General features: G+C 39.1%; 1 protein-coding gene across 1 annotated transcript; it reads left to right on the top strand.

Annotated features, from left to right (window-relative positions):
• Window positions 1-11,004: 11,004 nt before the first annotated feature.
• On the top strand, window positions 11,005-22,833 carry AK3 (adenylate kinase 3). Its single transcript, XM_007431979.4, has 5 exons — window positions 11,005-11,309; window positions 17,022-17,141; window positions 18,835-19,007; window positions 20,373-20,491; window positions 22,440-22,833. The coding sequence occupies exons 1-5, from the start codon at window positions 11,159-11,161 to the stop codon at window positions 22,561-22,563; spliced, it is 687 nt and encodes a 228-aa protein (XP_007432041.1). The 5' UTR covers window positions 11,005-11,158; the 3' UTR covers window positions 22,564-22,833.
• The last annotated feature ends 485 nt before the right edge of the window (window positions 22,834-23,318 follow it).

The raw sequence follows: 23,318 nt of genomic DNA, 5'->3' as shown, positions 1-23,318 counted from the left end.
GGGTCAAAGGGAGAGGGGGCGGGTCCTACGGAAGCGGCGCTAGTTAGCCAGACCATTGGCTGGGCGAAAGGAGGAGGGGGAGGAGCTGCGGAGGATTACAAAGATGGCTCGGGGGGGGTGGACTGTGAGCGCTTTCTACCCTGAGAAGCGCCGTCGAAAGGGCTGATAATGGCACAGCAGCATCTTTTCCAGGGGGTAGGCTGTGTTCACACAAGACAGCGAAGCGCGAACCAGCCCGTTGTTATTTCTATCGATCGCTTCTTTGGCCTCACACACCCCTCCTCTTTCCCCATCGCCTCCTTTTCGAGGTGCTGTATTACGTGCAAAAGGCTTTGCCTGCTGCGCCGTTTGGGATTACGTGCCATCAAGTTGGTGTCGATTCAGCAACCACACAGATAGACTTTCTGAAGGATGATCTGTCCCCACTCTGGCCATTCAGGGGGTGGGTCACTTTTCACATTTATCCTTAACAAGTGATTTCATTTCACCATTCCTCTGCTTCTCTAACAATGAGGTTCAGGTTCTCTTGCCAATTTCCCACCATCTTTTCAAACATCCACTCTGCTTTCTTGTTTCTTGGTCTTTGGCAGTCTCATTTCATGTTCATCCTTAACAACGTTAGGATTTCATTCCACAGTCCCGATTGATTCATTGATTATGTGCCATCAAGTCATTTTCTTTTTTTAATAGTAATTTTATTAAAAATTACAATGATAAACTAATAGAAATGAAAAAAAAATAAAAAGGTGCAAAAAATAAAAAATAGAAAAGAAAAAAATATTATGAAGAAATAATAGGATTGGCAGAACCTGATAAGTCTTTCTTCTGCTTCATTTCTGTTTCCTAGGCCTTACAGTCCAACTGTATGTATGCTAAGTTTATATGCATGTATGGAAACACCTACTCTAAGAAAATCTAAATATAAGGTGTGCTAACAGAATTTATTTAAATGACTTGAACTTCTACTCCTTTGCTGCTAGTTTCTTTCACCTCCCATACTTATTTCCCTACAGACAGACTAAGGAATGCTAACAACGTTTCTCCTCCTTAACACAGTTGCCTACTTACCCAGCACCTGAACTACTAGGAGTTTGCTCTGCCACCCTCTACAGTCTGCATTTTCCTTTCTGCTGGCTCTTTTTGCAGATTCTTTCTTTGGCTTCAGTTGCCTCAGTCTTTTCCCAGTATACAGATAGAGAGCTCTCTCAACCGTCCCCAGCCTTACGTGGGCTTTATCCTTGCTCCTCTGGTTCTCTAGAAGATCTGGAGGGAGGGTGATAAATTGGGTTCAGTACATAGTCAGTGCCTCACCTCAGGAGGGGGCAATGCCAGTCTTCCCTCACCCCGTCTTAAAAAGCATACTTTGATCTGTCTATATTTGACAACTATCACCTTGTATTTAACCTCACTTTTAGGGAGGAAGTTGTTACAACTATGGTCAATGTACAGCTGCAGAGCATTTTGGAGAAAGACTACTATCTTTTCAGTCAGAACTCAGATCTGGGCATGGGATGGAGACAGCCTCAGTTGTTTTTGTTGAAGTCCTCTGTGGTACCTGGATGGGGATAATGTGCCCCTCTTAGTCTTTCTGGATCTCTCAGTTGCCTTTGAAGCCATTGATCATGGTATATTCCTGGATCATCTGCAGGGATAGGGACTGGAGGCACTGATTTGCAGTGGTTCTATTCTATCCTCAGTAGGTAATTCCAACTGATTGGGCAGGGGGGAGAAAGGTTGGCCAAGGGGTTGCTCCCATGTAGGTACTGCAAGGTTTATTCCTTCTTCCTCTGCTTTTTCACAGGGGTGGATATGGTATTATTAGTATGCTGCTGTGATGGATAGCCTGAGCGGGGAAGATTCTGGAATGGAGCTTCAAGGTTGTCAGGAGGGGGAAGAGACATTCCAGGGCAAGCACCTCCTCAGCCCACAACAAGACTGTGGGAAAACGAAGAGGATGAGCCTGGCTCCTCCCTAGAGCCTCATGGAGTATATTCTCTAGTAGCTGTAGCTAAATTTAGTCTGGCGAGATTCTGTCTATTAGGTACAAGCTAATAAAGTATCTGAACTGTACTGGATGACCTCATTGTAGTTCTTGGGCTGAACCTGACATCAATCTCGCCAGACTCAACTTATCTACAGCTACTAGAGAATATACTCCATGAGGCTCTAGGGAGGAGCCAGCCTCATCCTCTTTGTTTTCCCACAGTCTTGTTGTGGGCTGAGGAGGTGCTTCCCCTGGAATGTCTCTCCCCACTCCTGACAACCTTGAAGCTTCATTCCAGAATCTTCCCCGCTCAGGTATCCATCACAGCTGCTGAGACCCAGTTATATACTACTATCCCAGACCATGCAGAAGAGGCTGTCAATGTCTTCACTCAGTGTCCGGAGACTTGAGTACCTGGATGGGAAAAACAGGCTCAGGTTGAACCCAAGCAAGGCAGAGTTGTGATTTCTCCATCAAGATTCCTTAATATTTTGAGTGTTGTTTCTGAATGAGCAGATTGGCTCATTTCTGTGTGAACTTACTATTAGTAAATATGCTTAGAATTGTAGACTGAATGTTGCAAGTTTTAAACTTTTATTCTCATTCTTATAGAATTGATTTCTGCACATTCTGTATATATGGAGGAAATTGAGGGTGATACTGCTATGAGACTGGATGTTGCAACTTTGGATCGAATTTTTTGTAAATTGAACTACTAGTGAGGAAGTCTTCAGGCAATGGGAGTCATTGTGTAATATGCTAAACCACAAATAAGCCAACCAGGTGTTAACTTAGTGCATTCTGTGATCCCAGAAAATGTGGTTGAGTAAATCATGGGAAAGCTGGCTATTAGTGTGTCCTGCAAAACCCCCAGTATATTTCAAAACAAATTTTGAATCCTTTCTGCTCTGCTTTTTTTCCATGTTCCTTCAGAGTTAGAAGAATCACAGCGGGTAAGTGTATACAACACTCCAAATAAACATATTTTGGCTAAGCACAATGGCCCATTTTCGAAAGGAGTTACAGATAATTGTTGGAGCATATTCATTGCCATCCAGATGCCAGACTCTCTTTCTCATCTCTCCAGACATCATTACAGCACTCTGGTTCCTCTGAGAGTAAGAGAACTATATAAATAGAATAATTATATCATTATTAAATCATCACGATCATCTGCTTGTAATCCAGTCTTCTCCCTTAGCCTCTTCTATTTTCTTTGCATTAAAAAATATTTTTAACAGGAAAAGACTGTTTCCATATCATACTAAGGCAAGATTTGTTTAATCCTCTTTGTTGAATAACAAACACCTGAGTGAGTTCATGTGATAAGCCACAAACAAGCAAACCACATTTTGGCTTAGCCAGTTATACAAACACAACCACATAATACTTTCCCAGAAAGGTTCACCTGTTGTCTATTTTATTATCATTCATTGCCTTGCAAATATCTTTTTATTCTCTTGCTTGTTATGTCCATTGCTAAATAGAATATTCTAGAATATTTTAATATTCCATTAAATAGTTTTATTTTTATGCCTTTGCTGGTTGCTTTGATTTATAGATGTTTTAAAGGTTTTTTTAACTGATTTTACTGTCTGGCTTAATGTCAAATTTAAATATTACCTTAAAACTCTCAGTTACTGATTAATAATAATAATTATTATTATATGTATTAAACTTGTATGCCACCCGATTCTAATTAACATCAAAATATAAACACAACTTTTCCATATAATTTTAATGGGATACTATACAAAAAATTACCTGAGTTATGTTGTATGTTCCAAAAATTAGTGACACCCATTGGTCAGTGATGGTATTAACAATTAGATTTATTTAACTTAGTGTTGTGTTCATTTTATCAGCTCTTGCTGACTTTCAAGCTCAGGATTAAATTTTGTTTATCTATGTCAGTCAAACTGTGTTCTGTCACTCACTGGTGAAATGTGGAAGTCCATGAGATGTTCCATCGCAGCCTCTCCACATTCCCCATTCCCCATCAAGCCCTTAGGTAATTCTTGAAATCAGTAGCTTGATGGCTACTTTTTCCTTTCCTCCTCAAACTTTTTGATGGTGAATTTTAATGGTGAATTTTGATGGTGAATTTTCAGCCATACAGAGGTATAGTATTTCAGAAATATCCCTATACATATGTTGAAGGACTGTGTGGGCTGAACTGTTAAATAAAAATAATAGGCTTTAAGTTTGAACTTCATTCACTCCGACCAGAGTCCACTATTACCTCAGGCAGCTGCATTTATCAATGGAACAAATAACCAGACTGCGTATTCAACATGTTCAAATAATTAGCTAGCAGTCCAGTCTTAATGCAGAGTTCAGCAGGCCTAAGATAATTGAGATGGGACTTTTCAAGTCTTAATCTGTAAACCAAATATATAATTTAGGTAAAAATTAGATATTTCCAAATATGTATGTATGTATGTATACTTGCAAGAGACACTCTGAAATTTAAAAAAAGGCTAAGTCTGATTATACAACTGATAGCAATGACAACAATGTATAATAGACATTCTAAATTTAATAACACAGCAAGACCAAAATGTTTATGTAATTTATTTGGATTTTATACTTCCTATAATTGATATACATATTTAAAAGATTTGTGTCATTTGTTTTAATTTCTCCAAACCCAAGAAGAAACCAAAACCCCATCAAGCCCTTAGGTAATTCTTGAAATCAGTAGCTTGATGGCCACTTTTTCCTTTCCTCCTCAAACTTTTTGATGGTGAATTTTCAGCCATACAGAGGTATAGTATTTCAGAAATATCTCTATACATATGTTGAAGGACTGTGTGGGCTGAACTGTTAAATAAAAATAATAGGCTTTAAGTTTGAACTTCATTTACTGTTTCTCTTCACCTATGTAAAATTTGTAATATTGGATGGCTGTGATATGTTCAGAGGAATATCTGGACATAAGACATATTTAGTGATTATCAAAAATGTTTGGATAATAAGTCCTTAATTACTCAGTATTCCTTTAGCATTCTGCATGAGCTCAGGAGGACATCCTTTAACAAGAGATCACCACACACGAGAGGGTGACAAATGTCTCTTCTCTACATTATTTAAATGTAATATGTATGTATAAAACCAGTTTACACTAATATAATAACAAAGCTAATGCATGTGCATACACAGTATTTTTTTCAGATGAAGTATGCAGCTACCTATTAAAGTTTTGTATAATGGTGAAATGTGATTTCTGTCACCAAAGTGAGAAGCAACATCATCAACATGGAATAGAAACAAGAATAAACTCATGGAGGAAAATTTTAAAATCCCTATTTTAGGATGTTTGATAATATAATGGAAATATTTGTGTGGTGCCTTAAGCATTTGGAAAAAATAATCTCTCTCAAAATATGGCTATATGAGTTTCTGTGTAATTAATCATTTCTGTTTCTCTTCCTGCTAAGGGTCCTATTTCAGCAAACACCATAAAAATTTTAACTGTCCTTTCTTAAAACCTAACAGAAGCAGAACAGGGTTGCTGCTAATTAGAAAACAGAAGTACAGTACAAAACACAAGCAGTCTCTGTACTTGAAATAGCTTGGTGTGAGAGAAAGCAGGAACATATAGGGGGTTTAAAATAACTTATTTGATGAAAAGAAGAAATGGATGGCACAGTGGCTGTGTTGGATTACAGTGACACTGAGAAGTTGCATAACTTGCTGTGCACATTACACCCCTGATTAGAGGCATTGTCAAAAATAGAAACTTGGAAAGGGTGCTGATCATTTCCCAGTCTAATCAGGAGCTTCACTACAAGTTTGCTTAGCTTCAAATAACTGCAAAGTAAGATGGCAAAGTGTTTTCTGTTGTAAAGAATGTCTTAGGGCTCATGCCTGGGAATTCCACTTTTTCTTTCTTAACCATTTTTTTTTTTTTTTTTTTACAAAATGGAAAGAAGTGGGGGAAAAGTACTGAATGTCTACAACCTAACCCTAACCCCTGTTAAATTCTGTAAACAAGACTGGGAGGATACAAATAATGAACTCGTTTGGAAGCAATCTGAGTGTCTAATTGTATAAGGTTAATTGCCTTGTATATCACAATGAAAAGAGAAAAATTAGCTTAAATCTGTCACCTCGAGAAATTTTATTCCACAGGAACCTAATTAAACTTCCAAAGGGATGCACAGCACCAAGCCAGAACTAAAGACAGTATATGTCTCCATCTATCAGAGACCATCTTACTAAATAAGATTCTACTGCCTGTCTTGCCCAGACATCTAGAGAGGGTCTGCTCAAGGACCTATCTCCTCAGATCTTAAGAGGGTTAAGGGCCAGAAGACATTATGGACCATTATGGAATATGCTTCCCCCAGAGAAGTATGTGACCCCTTCTCTTTTGATGTTCCAGAAGTTACTGAAAACTGTTTTGTTACTGTGGGCCTTTGATCCCTTATGAGGAATTGTGGGTGATCATCTAGCCTGGGTTTTAAAGGGCATGTTGGGATTTAGTATGCTGTCCTGATTCTCTTAGTTTGGGTGGTACCAACTTTTGTAAAAATAGTAAATAAAACAAAAATCACATACTTGGAGGTGGAACTACAATAGTGTTGGCAAAGAGGAACCTTAACTTAGACCCTCAAAGTTCTTTACCCCCACACCCGCAATTGGTATTATTTTAACTTTGTGCCAGACATAGAGGATGGCGAAACTCCCAACTTTAACCTTTTGCTGCGCTGTGATAAGACACTTTTCCCAAGTGAAGTGGAAGAGACCATAATTAAGTTCAGGAGCGTATAGAATATCCCTGGCCTGGTATTTGGCATCCCCGGTTGATACTGTGTGAAAAATGTCTCACAGCTCAGAATCCCTGATAGCTGCTGCCAGTCAGACTGGACACCTTGGGCTAGATGTGACATGCTCCCAGGCAGTTTCCTACATTCCCTTGAAACTCATTCCTCAGTATTCCTTTGTCTGCAAAAGTAGCCAGTAATTTTTTAAAAACCTCTGGCATGTCTTGATTTTATCACATGAGGGAAGAAGTTGGGAACTAGACCAGTTCCTTTCCATCCTTTTTATTATATACATGTATATGTACATATTATGTATGTACATATACATACATACATATATATATATACACACATACATACACACACACTTTATTAATTAAAAATAGCAAATGAATACATATAAGACATTGCATGATACATACAAAACACCAGTGACATATAACAATATATACGCAAAAGTATGACATAGAACAATATATACATAGAAAAGAAGAAACATAGTAAAGAAGGAAAAATACAGAGAAAGAAAAAAGGAGGGGAAAAAAAAGCAGAACATTTCCATCCTAATTCACAACATAATATATGACTATTCAGAAATCCTGTTGAGCTTGATGGGGCTTGCTCCTAGGTATGCAGGTTGAGGGCTGCAGCTTAGAAGATAAACATGGCTTGTTCTTAAATCTTCAATCTTGAAGAATGAGCTAGAAATACAAGTGTGTTCAGCCTGATTATAAGGGCGGCACCAAAGCTACAGGGACAGAAAGAAAACACAGAAAGTAAGGTGTTAAGAAGTTCTTACATTGCCACTTATTATTCCAACAGAAGGTCAGACTAAAGCAGGTGAGACAGGCAATAAGGTCTCTTTTCTCTCTCTCTCACTCACTCCCCTTCCCTCCCCTTAAATGTTAGGTATGTTTTTAATCTTCAAGAAAAGCTGCATTTACAAGAATAACACTGTTCAGTTTTCAGGACTAGAAACTAATCAACCACATTTTAGCCTAGTATGTTAGGAAAACCCAGCACGTTTATTTTATTGCCATAACACTAAATACAAAACAAAACCACAAAACATGAAACTGTACACACATACAAACTTCAACACAAAAATGAACAAAACCATTACATATCTATTGCAATTTGTATACCATAAAACCATCTCAATTTTTAAACAATGACTTATCTTGCCCACATGGAATCATATTGATCACGCTTTCCTTTATTTTCAGTAAACAGCCTATTCAAAGGTTGAGAGGAAAACATGTCTTCAGGAATTTAGGGCTGGAATGATAATTATCTTTCCAACAACACAAAATTATCTTTTCACTACACTCCAAGTTCTAAAAGTGCAAAGTTCTTCATGAAGTCATACATTCCAAATTTTCCATCTACAATTCAACATTACACTAACATCTTTAAACCTTATTTTTCTGCCCCAAATCATATTCACAATAAGATGAATATTAGATCGAAATGGGACAACCCACAGGCCAAGCCCAAATCAAATGTGTCTGAATACCCTCAAATATATTCCATCTCCATCATAAAAGGTTTGACACGTAATTCTTCTTAAATATCTAGTGAGGTTGCCAATAAACATGACAAATAATATTTAGATTAAATAGTCTATCCTTAAGGTAATAAACACATTTAACATTTTTAAAACACAAGATTGATTCTTTAATTTATGGTTCAGTGCTATCATTAGATCTCAGAAACATAGGTTAATAAATCACAGGTTAATCATGCGTGAGTAAAAAGTCACAATTCTTGATAGCCTATAATTAAATATTTTATAGCTAAACATTTTATTAAGAGGCTGTTATATATGGATTCCAACATTGTAAATTATTTAACAATTTATTTCAGACAGGCTACCTTCATTCAACATGCTAATCTTGGCAGATTTTATTTATTTATAATCAGAAGCTGCCCAATTCCAGACAGACTGGGCTGCTTACAATTTAAAAAGTAAGCAAACCATAAAACTGAGAAAAAAAGACCTATGTATCTCCACAAAAGAAGTAGAATATAATGAAACAACCAATAGAGGATCAAGACCCATCCTACAAGGTCTTCAGACCATTGGAATGTCATCAGGGTGGGAGCCATACAGTTCTCTGGGGGAATATTATTCCAGAAGGCAGGCACAGCAAAGACTTAGTATGTTGTATTTTTGTTTAGTTTAAATCAATATATTGCGCAAACTAAGAAAACTGATGGATTCATTAGCCAAGTCAAATATATTGTGTGTTCCCAACTTCTGAATCAGACTATTGGACTATATATTCTGGGTCAGTGCTGCTGACTTGGCTGGCTTCACACTAAGCCATAATATGATTTAATTCTGGTTTAGTAAGATGCATGAATCTAGCTGCTGACTGACCAACTCAACAGGACTTCGAATAGGAGGTTTTTTTTAGCCCTATTGGGAAATATGAGAGACTGAACAGAAATATAGTTAAAACAAACTTTAAAGCATTGTTGAAATGATAATATTTTAAAGAACGAAACATTAAAACAATTGAAACAATTAAAAGGCCTGAGTAAATAACTATGTTTTGACCATCTACCCTCCCCAAGCTGTAATAAGAAGGGGGCTTGTTTCAATTTCAATTGCTGTTTGTTCCCCAACAGAGAAAGCAGAGTTAACTACAGATATCCAATTTATCTATGGTAGGACCCCTGAAAGTTGCCCAACTGATGCTTGAGGTAGTCTGTATGAGAATATGCAGAGCTGTAACGAGCTTAAACTATGTAAGTCCAGCCCAAGGTACTAAGAGCAACCTGATCTTGTTTGTGTTATCTTTTTCAGTTTGTCCTTCCACATCCACTCCATCACAGCCTGGAAATTTCCAGCCCAGAACATCCACAGGAGTGCAGCTGAGCATTATTAGCACACTGATGACAGTTGCTCCAAATCTATGTAAAATATTTTGCAGTGGCTTCCTGCAGAAGTTAAATAACATGGGAAACAATTTTGATAGAACTTTTGACTCTCCCTAGATAAATCTAGAGCAGTGTTTTTCAACCTTGGCAACTTTAAGATGTGTGAACTTCAACTCCCAGAATTCCCCAGCCAGCATCTTAAAGTTGCTAAGGTTGAAAAACACTATTCTAGAGAGTCATGCAGAAATCTCCTAAGATTAATCTGGTTCTACTAGTAACAATCAGAGAGATAGGAGGGAGACCATTACAGATGTTGTGTTGTATGCAAAAATATTTACAGTAATAGATTATTTTGCAGACAAGCTTTAGAGGTGAGATACCCAAAGTGCTCACTTAAAGTTTATGCTTATGGTTATAAGATGGTGTGTCTTATATTTTAATTCTTATTTCCATAACAAGCTGATTAATAGGTTGTAAAAGGAGTGAACTGGAGACAGACATTCTCAAAGTTCATTCAAACTCATGGAGAATTAATAAGTTAGCTCTGAGAGATAACTGAACACCAGATAGTAGATCTCAGGCTCCAATAAAGTGCAGCTGGATAGCTATATTGCAAACACTTTTGATCATATTCACCTATTTACTTAACATTCTTCAAGCAACTGCCCCTTCCCCATTTATTTTGGGTTTGCCAGAACTGACCCCACACAATATAGCAAGATAGAGATACTGAAGAAGAATTCCTTGCTGCTATATTGGTCGTCCAGATTTTTGCAGCTCAGATCTGATAACCCCGATTGATGGCGAGTTACTGTACAAGTGTGATATACGTAGCGTTAATTCTTATTATTTTTATTATTTTCCCTGAATAGCTCTAAATTATACCTGAAACTATTTCCACATTTGAAGAACAACAAAACCCGATGTTTGTTTTACACCTCCATTTTTCCTATAAAAAAGAAAAACAGCCCTACTGTGAGAGACAGAAGAATCAAAGCAGAAGGGTGGCGGGAGAGGTGCGGGAGGGGACCCTGGGAACTCTTCGGCCCTCGTCCTGGCCAAAAGGGCTGCTTTTCCTTCACAATCATAATCGGGACGTGATCAAAAGACAATTCCCCCCTTCCCCCTTTAACATCACAAACCCGAAGTGGGTAATTTCTACGCCGGGCTGTCTTTGCAATTTCAGAGAAATTGAGGGGGGGGGGCGACCTAGTGACGTTGTAGGCTGAAGCGCTCAAAACGGGGGAACAGAGCCACGCTGACGCCTCCTTGGCACTGAGGCCTGTTTGCAGACTTGGAGGCTGGGCTCGCGGCCGGGGGAGGAGTCATTCCGGGGCTGCCTCGTCGTTCGGGCTGCCGAGACACCCATTTTCTTTAGGTCTTGGGCTGGTACCTGCTGTTACCGAGCCCGGGAGAGTGGTCGCCCTCTGAAGAAGATGCTTTGGGCGTAGCGAGCGCCGCTGCAAGCCGAGGGACGCTTCGATTCTGCTTTCGCCCCATCCCGCAAAACGGTTCGGACATGGTGGTGCGGGCGGTGCTAATGCGGGCGCTGATCATGGGGGCCCCGGGGTCTGGAAAGGGCACCGTGTCCTCCCGCATCGTCCAGCACTTCGCCCTGAAACATCTCTCCAGCGGGGACATCCTGAGGGAGAACATGAACAAGAAGACTGGTAAGAAAGGCGAGCAAGCGCGCAAGGGGCGGGTGGGAAGTTAAAGGGCGGACGCGAGTGTACAAAACAATTAATCTGTTTCAAGACTGCGGACGTTGTTCGGTTGCCGTCGCTGTTATCTAGAAAGACACAGAAATTCAACGAGTGTATTTGTTATTCTGGCAAAGATATGCGTGGGGAATGAAAATCTGTTTTGGGCAGCCCTGGTATTCAGGTGACTTTGTTCACCTATTGTGCTAAGGCGTGGGTTATTGAATACACGACGATTTGCAGAATATGTAAAGCCACACACTCAGCTCCTAGCTTCGTGTTAAATATGAACCAAGTCCTACTTGGTCAAGATTTGAGATTCTGAAAGTGAAGAGTTACAAAATAGTTGAAAATAGTTGCAAGATTTTCTGGAATTAAAAGCTTGCAACTATTTTATAAACCTTTTGTTGGCAGGCCTAGTAACAGTATTCTCTTTACATGGATTTTGGATTTTTATTTCTCCTGGCCAACATTTGTTTATTTCATAGCATTTCTCTACCCCAGTCAACTGATTCTGGGCAGTGTATGTAGTCATGAATACAATCACCATCAATAATCCTTTCCCAGCCATCATTAAAACACCAATATTGAAGTAAAATGTGGCTAATATTGCTTTTTTAAATGCATCGGTTCTCTGTTGGTTTCTGTTTCACTTGGGCCATTGAAGAACTTGAACCAAACCCAGGTGTTTAACAGATGAAGGGCCAAGTCTGTGGCACAGCCAGCGGAAGTTCATCGTGTTCCTCCAAGGTCTAGTTTAGGGCATAGGCTTAGTCGTGTTTTCCTGGTGCTTGTAGTGCAAGCCATGAAGCATCCTGGAGAGGCAGCAGTATGGCTGTATAGTGTGGGGGTGTATTTAGCATGTTTTTTAGTATGCATTATCTTAACATTTCAACATGGCACACTGGCAAATGCTATCATTGGGCTGGGAGAAGGCCTTCCTTAATTCTTCCTTAACACTCTAATCTCAAGGGATTTGGTTCCCTTTATACAAAAATTCTACCTAGATAGTCGACCTGACAGTGATAACAGTGTTGGATAAATTGTTTCTGGAACTGGATCCAGTTGCTAACATGGAATTTGATTGGGGCTCATTTGTGCTAAATGGACTCATCAGTACAAAGAGGCAATACCTCTTCTGAGATAGCATCGCAGATTTACTTTACAGTAGTTGAAGGTTGTCCTGGAAACTATTTTACCAAACGTAGTCAGTTACTCTAGCCAGGGCTGTCTGCTCAGATACCAAGGAAGAGAGAAAACTCTGAAAGCAAAGCTTGCCCCTCAGTCCTGGTTTGACAGGGGAGTGCCTAGGGCTAAGAATGAACTGATTAGGTATTTTAAAATATATAAGGAGGATTCAGCTTTATACTCTATCCAGGATTGAAAAAGCAGTATAAACACCAGTTACAAAGTAAGAAAAGAGAATTTACCAGGTCTTCCTAAGTACACTTAATAGCGGCATCATACGCCAGGATGATTTTAGCACCTAATAGTTTCCCATTTTAGCACCTAATAGTTTCCCATTCAATTAATAGGCCCCTTTCATTTCCTTACCTTATACTAGCAACAGTATGGGGGGACCCCTTTAGAGTATTATATGCACAAGGAAAGTTGCCTGAAACTAAAATAGAGGATGATATTAACCAGCTCCCTAGTTGGGCCCCAGTTACAAGCTCTGAAATAACAGACCTCAAGCATAGCAAAGCCCCAGATCATGATTTTATTGCTGCCGTAGTCTTATGCTGTAATTTGGAATGATGGACCTCTGTATTGCTCCACTGTTCATCTACATTGTTTGTACTACACAAATACCCAGCAACTGAGGTCTAGCCATCAGAGTGCATCTTTATAAAAAGGTGAACTGCCCGCTATCAGCCCATTGGCCTCTAAGCATAATAAGTAAGCCCAGTGCTAAACATCAGCATAACAGATTGGCTGATTGGATTAACTGTTAGAGCATATACCGGCAGATGAACAAGCAGGCTCAACCCGAAGAGCAGTGAGACAGGTGTATTTTGGCCCCCTCGTTGTTTAACCTATATATTAATCCTCTTGTGGTCAAAATAACTTAATAGAACATCACCCTCTGAAATTAGCTAATAGACATATTGAAACCCTACTGTATGTAGGTGATGTAATGCTTCTGTCACAAACACCAGTTGGACTGAAGCAGGTCATTCAAAATGATAGAAGACAGTGGCAGCTACACAGTCCTTCCCCTTTAACAGAGGGGCCCAGCATGTCCTAGCAGCACTAAAGCTTTACATGGCAACAGCACATATGCAATTACTGTTTGGTGCTTAGTTGGGACCTTGCTGTTCTTTTGCCCCATTGCAAAAGGTCCGCTGCAAATTCCTAAGGACTTTACTTCAAGTGGCCCCATGTGCTTCTAATGTAGTATTAAGGAGGAAGGCAGGGTTGACTGAAGTTGAAACAGGCACTCGGATTTGCGTTATTGCATACTGGTTGAAGCTGTTCTTTTCAGATGGCCTGGGTTCTTTTCTCCTTCCAGACAATTATGAAGCAACATAGAACAGAACAATTTGGCAAAAATGGCAGTACTGTATTATGGTTTTTCTCTGGAGGCCTTTCTAATTGATAGGCTATGACCGAGCATTCATTGCACTCAAGCGGTGTGCCCAAGACATGGAAGCCTAGCTGGATCCACCTGCCTTACCCAGGAATGTTTTCCTGAGTAGTCAGACTCCTTTCTTTAGGCCAGCAAGATAGCTACACAACTGTCCCTAAACTCTGGAGGACACTAACCTAAGCACCCTTTAATGCACTCCTTACAGGGGTTCTTAAGGGCAGATGCAAAAACAGTCCATATGAGCTAAGGCTGTACCCTTAGGGAGAAGGGTCTGGGGAAACCATAGTCCATGTCTTACTATATTGTATTTTTTCTAAGGATGCAAGGGCCCACTTTATCATTACCCATTTGGCAAAGCACTCAGGCAATTTTGATGTATTTTATGTACAGTTGTTGTTATCAGATCAGTATGATTCCATTTCTGTGAATATGGCCAAATTCTATTCCACTGTCTGTAAAACCAGACATTCCTTGATTTCATCCATGATCTAGCGGCAAACTGTTTTATTTTGTTCCATCCGATTGTTGTATTTTGGTTAATGACCATAATAAAGGTATGCATGTATATATCGTCCTTTTTTAATGCACCAATTTAACATCCAGGTTAGGGATAGATCGTCATGGAGAAAATCTATATATGTGGTCGCTAGGAGTCGAAAACAACTTGATGGCACTTAATCAAATTTAGCATTGGAAGTGTGCAAAGAATGAAAGAGTAGCTCTATTGAATTAGACCAAAAATCCTGCCCTGTTCAAATCTTTAGGAGGTTAAGGAAACATGCTTTGGCAAGCCTTCTGAGACTCAAGGAGCTGTTTGTTTTCTTGGAAATGGAACTGTGATGTTGCTGATCTGTTAACTGGTTTTATGATTATTTTTTAGGAACATTGTATGAATTGTTAGTTGATTATAAGCTGCTCTTTTATATATTGTAATGTAGCATTTTTATTTATAAATTTCTTAGTGATGCTTAGAAATATGCTGTGTCTGAAGTTCTGTTTTCTTCATGATTGATTGGTGCTGGACTGTTCTATTTTGTTATAACTTCCCCAACTGAACAGATAGTAGAATCTGAATTCATAGCTTCCTTGCAGTGCTCTTATGTGTTTTGCATATTATGCCAGCCTAAATATAGTCTATTGTACAGAACCAGTATAGGAAGGTTTATGCTTAGCTTGCAAAGCCATATTTTTCTAAACTAGCTGCTGTGCTGAATAAGACTACAATAATCCATTACAGTAATCTATAATCTATTAATCTATAATCCATGTTAGAACAATTGGTTGTAGGGATTGACAAATGACTGTTGGCTCACATCTTGAATTCTGTTTTTACAAGAATGATTTCCATAATTATTGGTGAAACAGCTTGAGATTATTTTTGAATTGTACTATAAATTCATATTTCCAAAGTGAGTGTATAACCAGCAGTATAAATAGGGAGAAAAACAACCTTAAATGTGAATGAATGTGTTAAAAAAAAGACCCAAAGTGATAGATATGTACTGGATTACTTCTAGCACAAAGTCCCTAAATGATATTCCGTGTTATTTTGGTTACACAATTTCCTTTCTACACCCTGGAGGCATCTAGCCAGTTTAAATAGTTTCAAGTTCATATAAGTTAAACATTCACTTGCACTGACACTTAAAGGCTGACATGAGTGACCTTGCTGAGTTTAGGGTCTTGCTGCTTCTGGAGTACTCAGCAGTTGCAGAAAGTGTGTTTAGCAGTAAAGGAAGAATGCAAGGGAGCACAGATTTAGATTTATCTTCTTAGAGCAGGAGAGATGTTATTTGCTTGAGCAATTCACAAGCTCTCTTTTCTCTGGTAAGGCAGTGAGGTGATAATAAGGTTTTCAAGTGTATGTGTTTTGTGAAAGATTACCATATAGGAAATGGAAAAGGAGGAAAATAATATTCCTTTTCTTTGACAAAGTTCCTACTTCATGCTAGGAATCTGAATGGTATGCAGTGGCTTATATGCTAATTCAAAGGTTATATTTACATTTTGTTAAATTCAGAATATGTTAAGAATTAAACTTACAGTCAGGAAGAAACACCACTAAGTTCAGAGAAATGTGTGAATTTAGGCGTGAGACTGCTGTGCCCACCTATTGCTCTTTGCTGTTGAATCATTACCCTAAGTTGCCTGACTGTTTCTCCTTTGTGGGACTTTCTAGCTTTATAGTTTGTCTTATCTTTATAGTTTGTGTAATCATACCTCCTAACTGGGATCCCGGGCTTGTTGCTTTCTCAATAAGCCAGAATCAGAGGCAAATGATAACGTTATAACTAAAATAGGATGCAGTTAAAAACAAATAGTGATAGAGTGGTGAGGCAGGTTATTTGAAAGGAAACATGTAATATATATTATTATGACATCCAGTTTGCTAATGTGGTTGCTGTATATGGAGTATCTGGGCTCTCCTTACAATCACTAAGTACCAAAGCAAACCCCAATAACTCATTAGCACCCTAGGCTGATCTACTAATGTTTATTTGGAAGCCAAAATCATCCTGAGTTTAGTGGAACACTTCCAAATCAAGCTGTATTGCCATAAACAACCTTAAGAGGCTGTTAAGTAGTTGATCTGGAAAGCATCCAGTGAAACAAAATGGAAATTTAATGAAGTGACCTGAGTGGGGCAGTAGATAAAATTTGTAGAGGAGGAGAGGAAAGGAACGAATTAGCTATAGGAACCCAAAAGCAAAGATTTTAGCTATGGAAAATAAGAGGAACAAGAGATATGTCTTCTACAAATACTGAAACTCAAAAGAGTTAATAATTTGAGGAATGTTTATTTTGAGCAAGAGTACAGTATGATTTTGGTTTTGCAAGAGGATATTTTTTGGCCTGTATTTCTTTAACCTTTACTGAATGTGCTCATCCTTAGTGATAGTAGCCTTCTGGGCTAGTCCTATAACAAGCCACGATTCTCTGGGGAAAATTGTGTTCTTTCTTGATTGTTCACTTTCCCATTAAGAAAATATGAATGTTTAGTGAGAGCAAAACAAAATAAAACAAAACTGTAACACAACTGCACGCAAGATCCCATCCCATTAAGATTTTTCTGTTCATTCTTGCTTCCACAGAAATTGGCATGCTGGCTAAGTCATATATTGAACAAGGGCAACTGATTCCTGATGATGTCATGACACAGCTGATGCTAAGTCAGCTGAAAACACTAGATCAGAACCACTTGCTGCTGGATGGTGAGAGCTCTGTTTTTGTCAATGAAGTGTGGTTTCCAGCTACCGAATCCTGTATATTAAACAAAGGGTGTTAATTGATGATAGGGTATTAGAACAGTCAGACTGTTTGTTATCTAGGAGTTTCTGGTAGCTTTTAGAGGCCCTAGACATAACCGGATGCAAGACTCTCTTTGTGAAGTTGGTACATAGAGATTAGATGGGACAGTTGAGGGTTTACCTTCTTCCCTGCAGCTTAACAGCAACCCTGCCGGAGTTCAACTTTGTGCCTGAGTTAGCAGTGGAGTTCCCAGGCTTATGGTCCCAGGGGACTTCAACCTGCTATATTTGGGCCTAGAGTCAGAGGTGGCCCATTAATTCATGGCCACCATGCCAACCATGGATCTGATCTAAGTGATTAAGGACCCAACCCACAATGGAGGTGAGACATTAGATCTTGTCATGAGGCAGTGGTGTAGTGATCTGGGTCTGGGAGATATTAACATCAGTCACTTGCCATAGTTAGATATGCCCTCTTAGCTCCGGAGTTCTCTGTGCCAATCCTCCACTGCATGGAGGTGGGGCCTATTTGATTGGCCTGCCTCAGGTGACTTATGGACCCAGTTGGGTTTCAGAAGGAACTTGGGTTTTTTCTTGAAGCTCTGGTGCAGAGTTTGGCTGAGGCCTTGGTCACAGCTTGGAATAAGCATGCAACAGAGGCCCTGGATCAGATAATACCTGAGCAGACTCCGATCCCATAGAGCTCTTTGGTTTACCAATTAACTACAGGAGATGAACCCACACAAGAGATGTGCTGCAGATGAAAGACAAAGAGCAAAGCTGGGCAAGCATAGATAAGAGCTAAATTCTTATCATGCCTGCGGAGAGCCTGCAGCCCTTTTTCAGGTGACCAGGTCCCTCCTGGGGAAAGAGGAGCTAGGGGAGCTTTTGCAGGGCTGCTGTGAGGAATATTCTCAGCACTGATGCAGTGGTATGTGGGAATGACCTTGGGAAACAGGGCAAAGAGACACAGCCAAGGGAACAGTCAGATAAAAGGCAGCTGAGCCTGCAGCAGGAACGTGGACAGGGCAAGAGGCTCAGAAGAGACCTTCCCTAGTTTTGGGGCTGTAAAGGGGACTGGGGGAGAGAAGTAGTTTCAGACTTGCAAGATTTTGTTAATGTAGCTTTACAAAAAAGTAGAATTAGCTCATCTGGCCATGTTTCCTGTCTGGTCTACCTAGTAAGGCTGACATCAATCTTGCAAGTCTGAAATGCTTTTAACTGAATGTTGGCACAAGGAGCACAATGGATACTGGTTAAATATGCACATGCCCTTCAACACACCAGTAAGAAAGGATTTTCAGACCAGGTTAGAGCTGATGATGGCTTGATTGAGGTTCAATTCAAATGTCATTGAATATTACTCAGTTTTAGTATTATATAGAAATAGAAACTGTCACAATACCGTATTTTAAACGAAATGATGCAATGTTACACGACCAGTTCTTCAATACATGTAAATAATCCAGCTGTATGTTCCATTTTTGGAAGATGGGTGCATAGCGCAGCAAATGTTTCCAGTTAATAAAGTTAAACAGGCCAAGCTATACTCAGTAAGAGAAAGCAATGGAATTAGTGAGTCTGATTGGGCTCCATCTCACTAACAGCTCGTTTCTGTGCCTTTAGCTATATGCAGTGGCATTTTGTTTCTCCATAGGCTTTCCCAGGACTGTCCCACAGGCTGAATCGCTGGATAAAGTATGCCCGATTGACACCGTGATTGTTTTAGATGTACCTTTTGAGACCATCAAACAACGTCTGACTGCACGCTGGATTCATCCTGCTAGTGGCAGGGTGTACAATCTTGAATTCAACCCTCCCAAAGTCTCTGTAAGTTGCGTCTGTATCTAGTGCAGCCATGCAAAAACAAATATTCCAAGCTATCTACTACTTGAACAATCAGTTTTCCCCAACTTGCACATTGAATTCCATACTTTCCAGCCAGCTGCACAGCTAGGGAAATGCGTGCTAAATGTTGGCTGATCCTATCTGTTGCTGATGCCTGAAAAAAAGTTTATTATGCTTATAATCAAAATAGAGTTATGTTGTCTTTAAATAAGTCTGTGAGCTAGGCTGGCATTAGAGTAGGATTGATTCTCTTGATGCATGCTAGCTGGGGAATTCTGGGAGTTGAAGTCCACACATCTTAAAGTTGGCAAGCTTGAGAAACACTGGAGTAGATTATCAATCCTGATCCAGTGATATCTGGAAAACTGTGTGTTGCCTCTCCATGTTTAGTTGGAAAATTGCTCATCTTTTGCCATCATCATTATGGAGGAACATAAATTGGCACTTTTCACTTCCAAAAACTGTTTATTATTGGTAATTAAAAAAAGAAATAGACGTATCTGTCAGCCTGCTGGGTCAGGAACCTTTTGGTGCTGGGTCTCAGACATAAAAATAAAAATCATTTTAAAATGGCTGAAATGAAGTGATATGACATTCAGCTATTTTTATTTTTCAAATGTATTCCTTTTGGGATTTTGTGGAGATCATCTTAGAATGTTGCAGATGCTACAGAGCCAGACTGCTCAGAGTGTCATAAGTGCCATATTTTTTTTTTAATTAAAAAGGGTCAGAACTGGTAGTAACAAACATTTGAGCAACACTTTCATTAAAAGTATTTTAATCAGACTGTTACAGTGTTTACATTGTTTTCAAGTGAAAGAAAATCTAAAAACAGACGACTTACCTTGTAGGGAGAGGATGTCAGTAATGCCTGTGTAAGGCCATTCTTGTTTGGTCCATAACTTTGATTTTTTTTTTTAACCAACTTGCAGTTTTGCTTTTATATTCTTATGCATAATAATGTTTTGTAAAAATTAGTAGTGATGAAACATTTTAATAGTAGTAGTAACAACTTTAGCATGCATTAAGAACAATTGGATATAACTTTTTGAAAGATCATCTCATACAATACAGCCTTTTAATTCCATTAGAAAACATCTTTCTCTCCTGCCCAATATTTTAAACATGCCTCTTAATTGCGCAGGAAATTACTTGGGCTATTGCAAGAATGCTGAATATTAATTGACTATTAAATATAAATGATATTGCCTGTTATATGAAGTACTCACTTTTGTGACAAAAAATATAGGTGAAAGGAGTAGCTTATGCAGATTCCACAGAACAAAATTCACTGGGGGGCAAAACTGGTACCTTTCACAGTAGGGACTTTCCTTTTACCATAAACAGGGTCGTGATGATCATACAGGGGAGCCTCTTGTTCAGCGTGATGATGATAAACCAGAAACTATTATGAAGAGGTTGAAATCTTACGAAGCAGAAACCAAACCTGTTCTGGAGTATTATCGGTAAGCATATTTCAGTGTGCAATATTTATTCTGATTCTCTTTAATACCTTTGCAACAACTTAGGGTTGTTTTAGGTGGTCTACACAAACAGTGAGAAAGGAACCGTAAGCATGAATTTTTGTCTTCCACTCATGGGGCTTGTCTAGGAAATGAAGGGAAAACAGAGATGCTCTTATGGTGTCAGTGAATATATATCTGAATCTGTGTAATGAGAACCAGTTTAAGCTGAGACTAATTTTGCTTATGATGGCGCAGGGATGTTTCATGACTGTGCATTGATTTTGCACCCCTGTAATTCCTCTTTAAGCCCTGCCTGTATGTTCTGTTACAAAGGATAATACTACTGTCTCCTGCCTTTGCACTCTTACCAATAACTCTTCCTCCATGCTCATGTTTGAAGATATTCATGCCTTCATATTTTCAGATGGAGTCTTTTGATTTTGTATTAGTAGGAAGGGAGCCAGTTTCGTGTAGTGATTAACGACACTGGACTAGAAACCAGGAGACTGTGAGTTCTAGTCCTGCCTTAGGCATGAAGCCAGCTGGACAGCTTTGGGCCAATCACTCTCTCTCAGCCCTAGGAAGAAGACAATGGCAAACTAATTCTGAAAAAATTAGATGACTTGTCCATATGTCACCAGGACTCCAGACTGACTTGGACACCAAAAGGAAAAAAAAAAAAGGAATAAGAAACATCTTGCTTTCTCTCATTGCTGCCTGTATTCAGGCTGTGAACTTAGACATGTGTTCTTTTCTTTTGATATATATTTTCTTGAGTCAGAATTAAGAATTGACAAGAGGAAATACCCAGTGTCCTGGAGAAGAAAGGATGCTGAAAACAGAACAAATTACGACAGATGGTAAAATTATTCCTGTCATTTCATAACTGAGAGAAGTAACTGGGATGAGAGAAAATACATTTATGCAATGTATGCTTCTTGCTAAACTCTTCTCTTTCATAGGGGTATGCTATAGGAATATATGACTTTAGAGTCAAATCACCCGTCTTACAAGGTAACTTGGATCTGTGTAGCACAAAAATAGTACTGTATGAACACCCTGCTCCAGCAATCAAAACAGGACTTAGCGAATGGTTAGAGTAGCTTCTGTCATTTCCTAACTGGCCCCTGAAAGGCCATTGCTACTGAGAAGTGGTTTATTGATCATCTACTGCTCCCTGAGCTTTAGCACTGTATCCTATATCTTTATTTTCCAGAAGCTGCTGGTTACTCCATCAGCAGGGCTGTTTTCAGTTGTGTTATTATTTTATTGATTATTAAAATTATACTTTGCCTTTCTGTTTGGGTACAGTCAAGGTGATTTGCAGCAATTAAAATATGTATTAGAAAACACAATAATAAATTGCTAGAAATTAAATCAAAGTTAAGTGCTAAAATTTGTATCATTAAAATTTAGCAAAAGAGATGCATTTTGGCCACATTCCTAAATCCTGGGAGAGAAGGCCAAACACTTCTCTTGGGGGGCGAGTGCATTCCATGACCTGGAAGCTCTACAAGAGAAGGGCCTCTCCCACATGCCAGATAATCAAGTTTCTGACTGCAAGACCATCTTCAAACGTCCATCTCCTGCTGAGCTAAGTAATGTGTTCTAAGTTTAGAATTCAGGCACAGAAAAGGACTTGATGCAGATACTAAAAATGTAATATAGCTTGACAAGTCCATTATGAACAAAACAGTAGGTATGAAATGAGAGAAGGCCAAAAGAAAATGGAGAAACAGCTTCCAGAACTGTGGAAGGTTTTAATGGTACTTAATAAGAGAGTGCAAAAATAAATACACATTTTATAAAATCTTGTGTACATTTAGCCATAGAATGCTAATTTTTTGTTCAATTGAGCTCCCATTCTAGACTCTGTCAAGATCTAAGAGTTGAGAGAAGAACTGTTAATATGCAAAAATAACTAATGTGCCTCTTGTCTTCTCTCTAGCCAAAAAGGGGTGCTGGAATCTTTTTCTGGAACAGAGACCAACAAAATCTGGCCCCTTGTTCATAGTTTCCTCCGAACCAAGCTGCCTGAAGTGAGCCAGAAGGGGGCTGCTACACAAAGCTGAGCACGATACATTTTACTAATATATGGAAACTACTAGTGTTTGCTAAATATCCAGTTTCTAACAATCTTTGGAATCATAGAAATCCAGGATCAGACTGGGATTTTGTTGTGGAATTATGAATCACATTGATATATAACTGTCTGAAATCTCTAAAATGACCATATTTTAATTCTGTGCCAAAGTCTGGTAGGATGATTGACTGCTATTTTTGTATTGGATGTACCTGGATTTTGTAAAATGTATTTAATAATAAACTAATTTTTAACAAAATTCAGCTAAAATATCCATGGATTTTGTCAAGAAAAGGATAGCAGTTTAAAATATCAGTCCCATTTTGAGAATTTACACAAGACACCTCAAATAGGATATAGGTAAGATCATAGCAGAAACAATTAGGGTGGACTGTCCTGTACTCTTCACATGTTGTTCGGGCATGTGGCTTCCATAAAAGAGTAGTAGTCTTGAATTTACCAGTTTACAGTTTTGGATACTTCTCTACAAACATCTGTATTAAGAATCCAGCATGAAGACTTACAGTGGTACCTCGGTTCACGAACTTAATTCGTTCCGCGACTCTGGTCACGACCCGAATTGGTCGCGACCCGAATCAAATTTTCCCATAAGGTTCAATGTACAGTGGAACCTCAGGTTACGAACGCTTCTGTTAACGAACTTTTCGGGTTACGACCAGCTCCGGCCGCAAAATTTTGCTTCGGTTTGCAAACTCCACCTCGGGGTACGAACAGGATACGCGG

The sequence above is a fragment of the Python bivittatus genome, unplaced genomic scaffold (genome assembly GCF_059951505.1).
Source record: "Python bivittatus isolate LINGU-HERP-01145 unplaced genomic scaffold, Pbiv_v1 ctg000850_np1212, whole genome shotgun sequence".
Lineage (NCBI taxonomy): Eukaryota > Metazoa > Chordata > Lepidosauria > Squamata > Pythonidae > Python > Python bivittatus.
Note: the sequence above shows the minus strand (reverse complement) of the source record. Positions and strands in the feature narration are given on the sequence as shown.

Coding starts and splice junctions, on each gene's coding strand:
- AK3 (XM_007431979.4), top strand. CDS start 11,159: ATGGTGGTGCGGGCGGTGCTAATGCGGGCGCTGATCATGGGGGCCCCG. Junction 17,142..18,834: donor GAACCACTTGCTGCTGGATG/GTGAGAGCTCTG, acceptor GTTTCTCCATAG/GCTTTCCCAGGACTGTCCCA. Junction 19,008..20,372: donor TCAACCCTCCCAAAGTCTCT/GTAAGTTGCGTC, acceptor TACCATAAACAG/GGTCGTGATGATCATACAGG.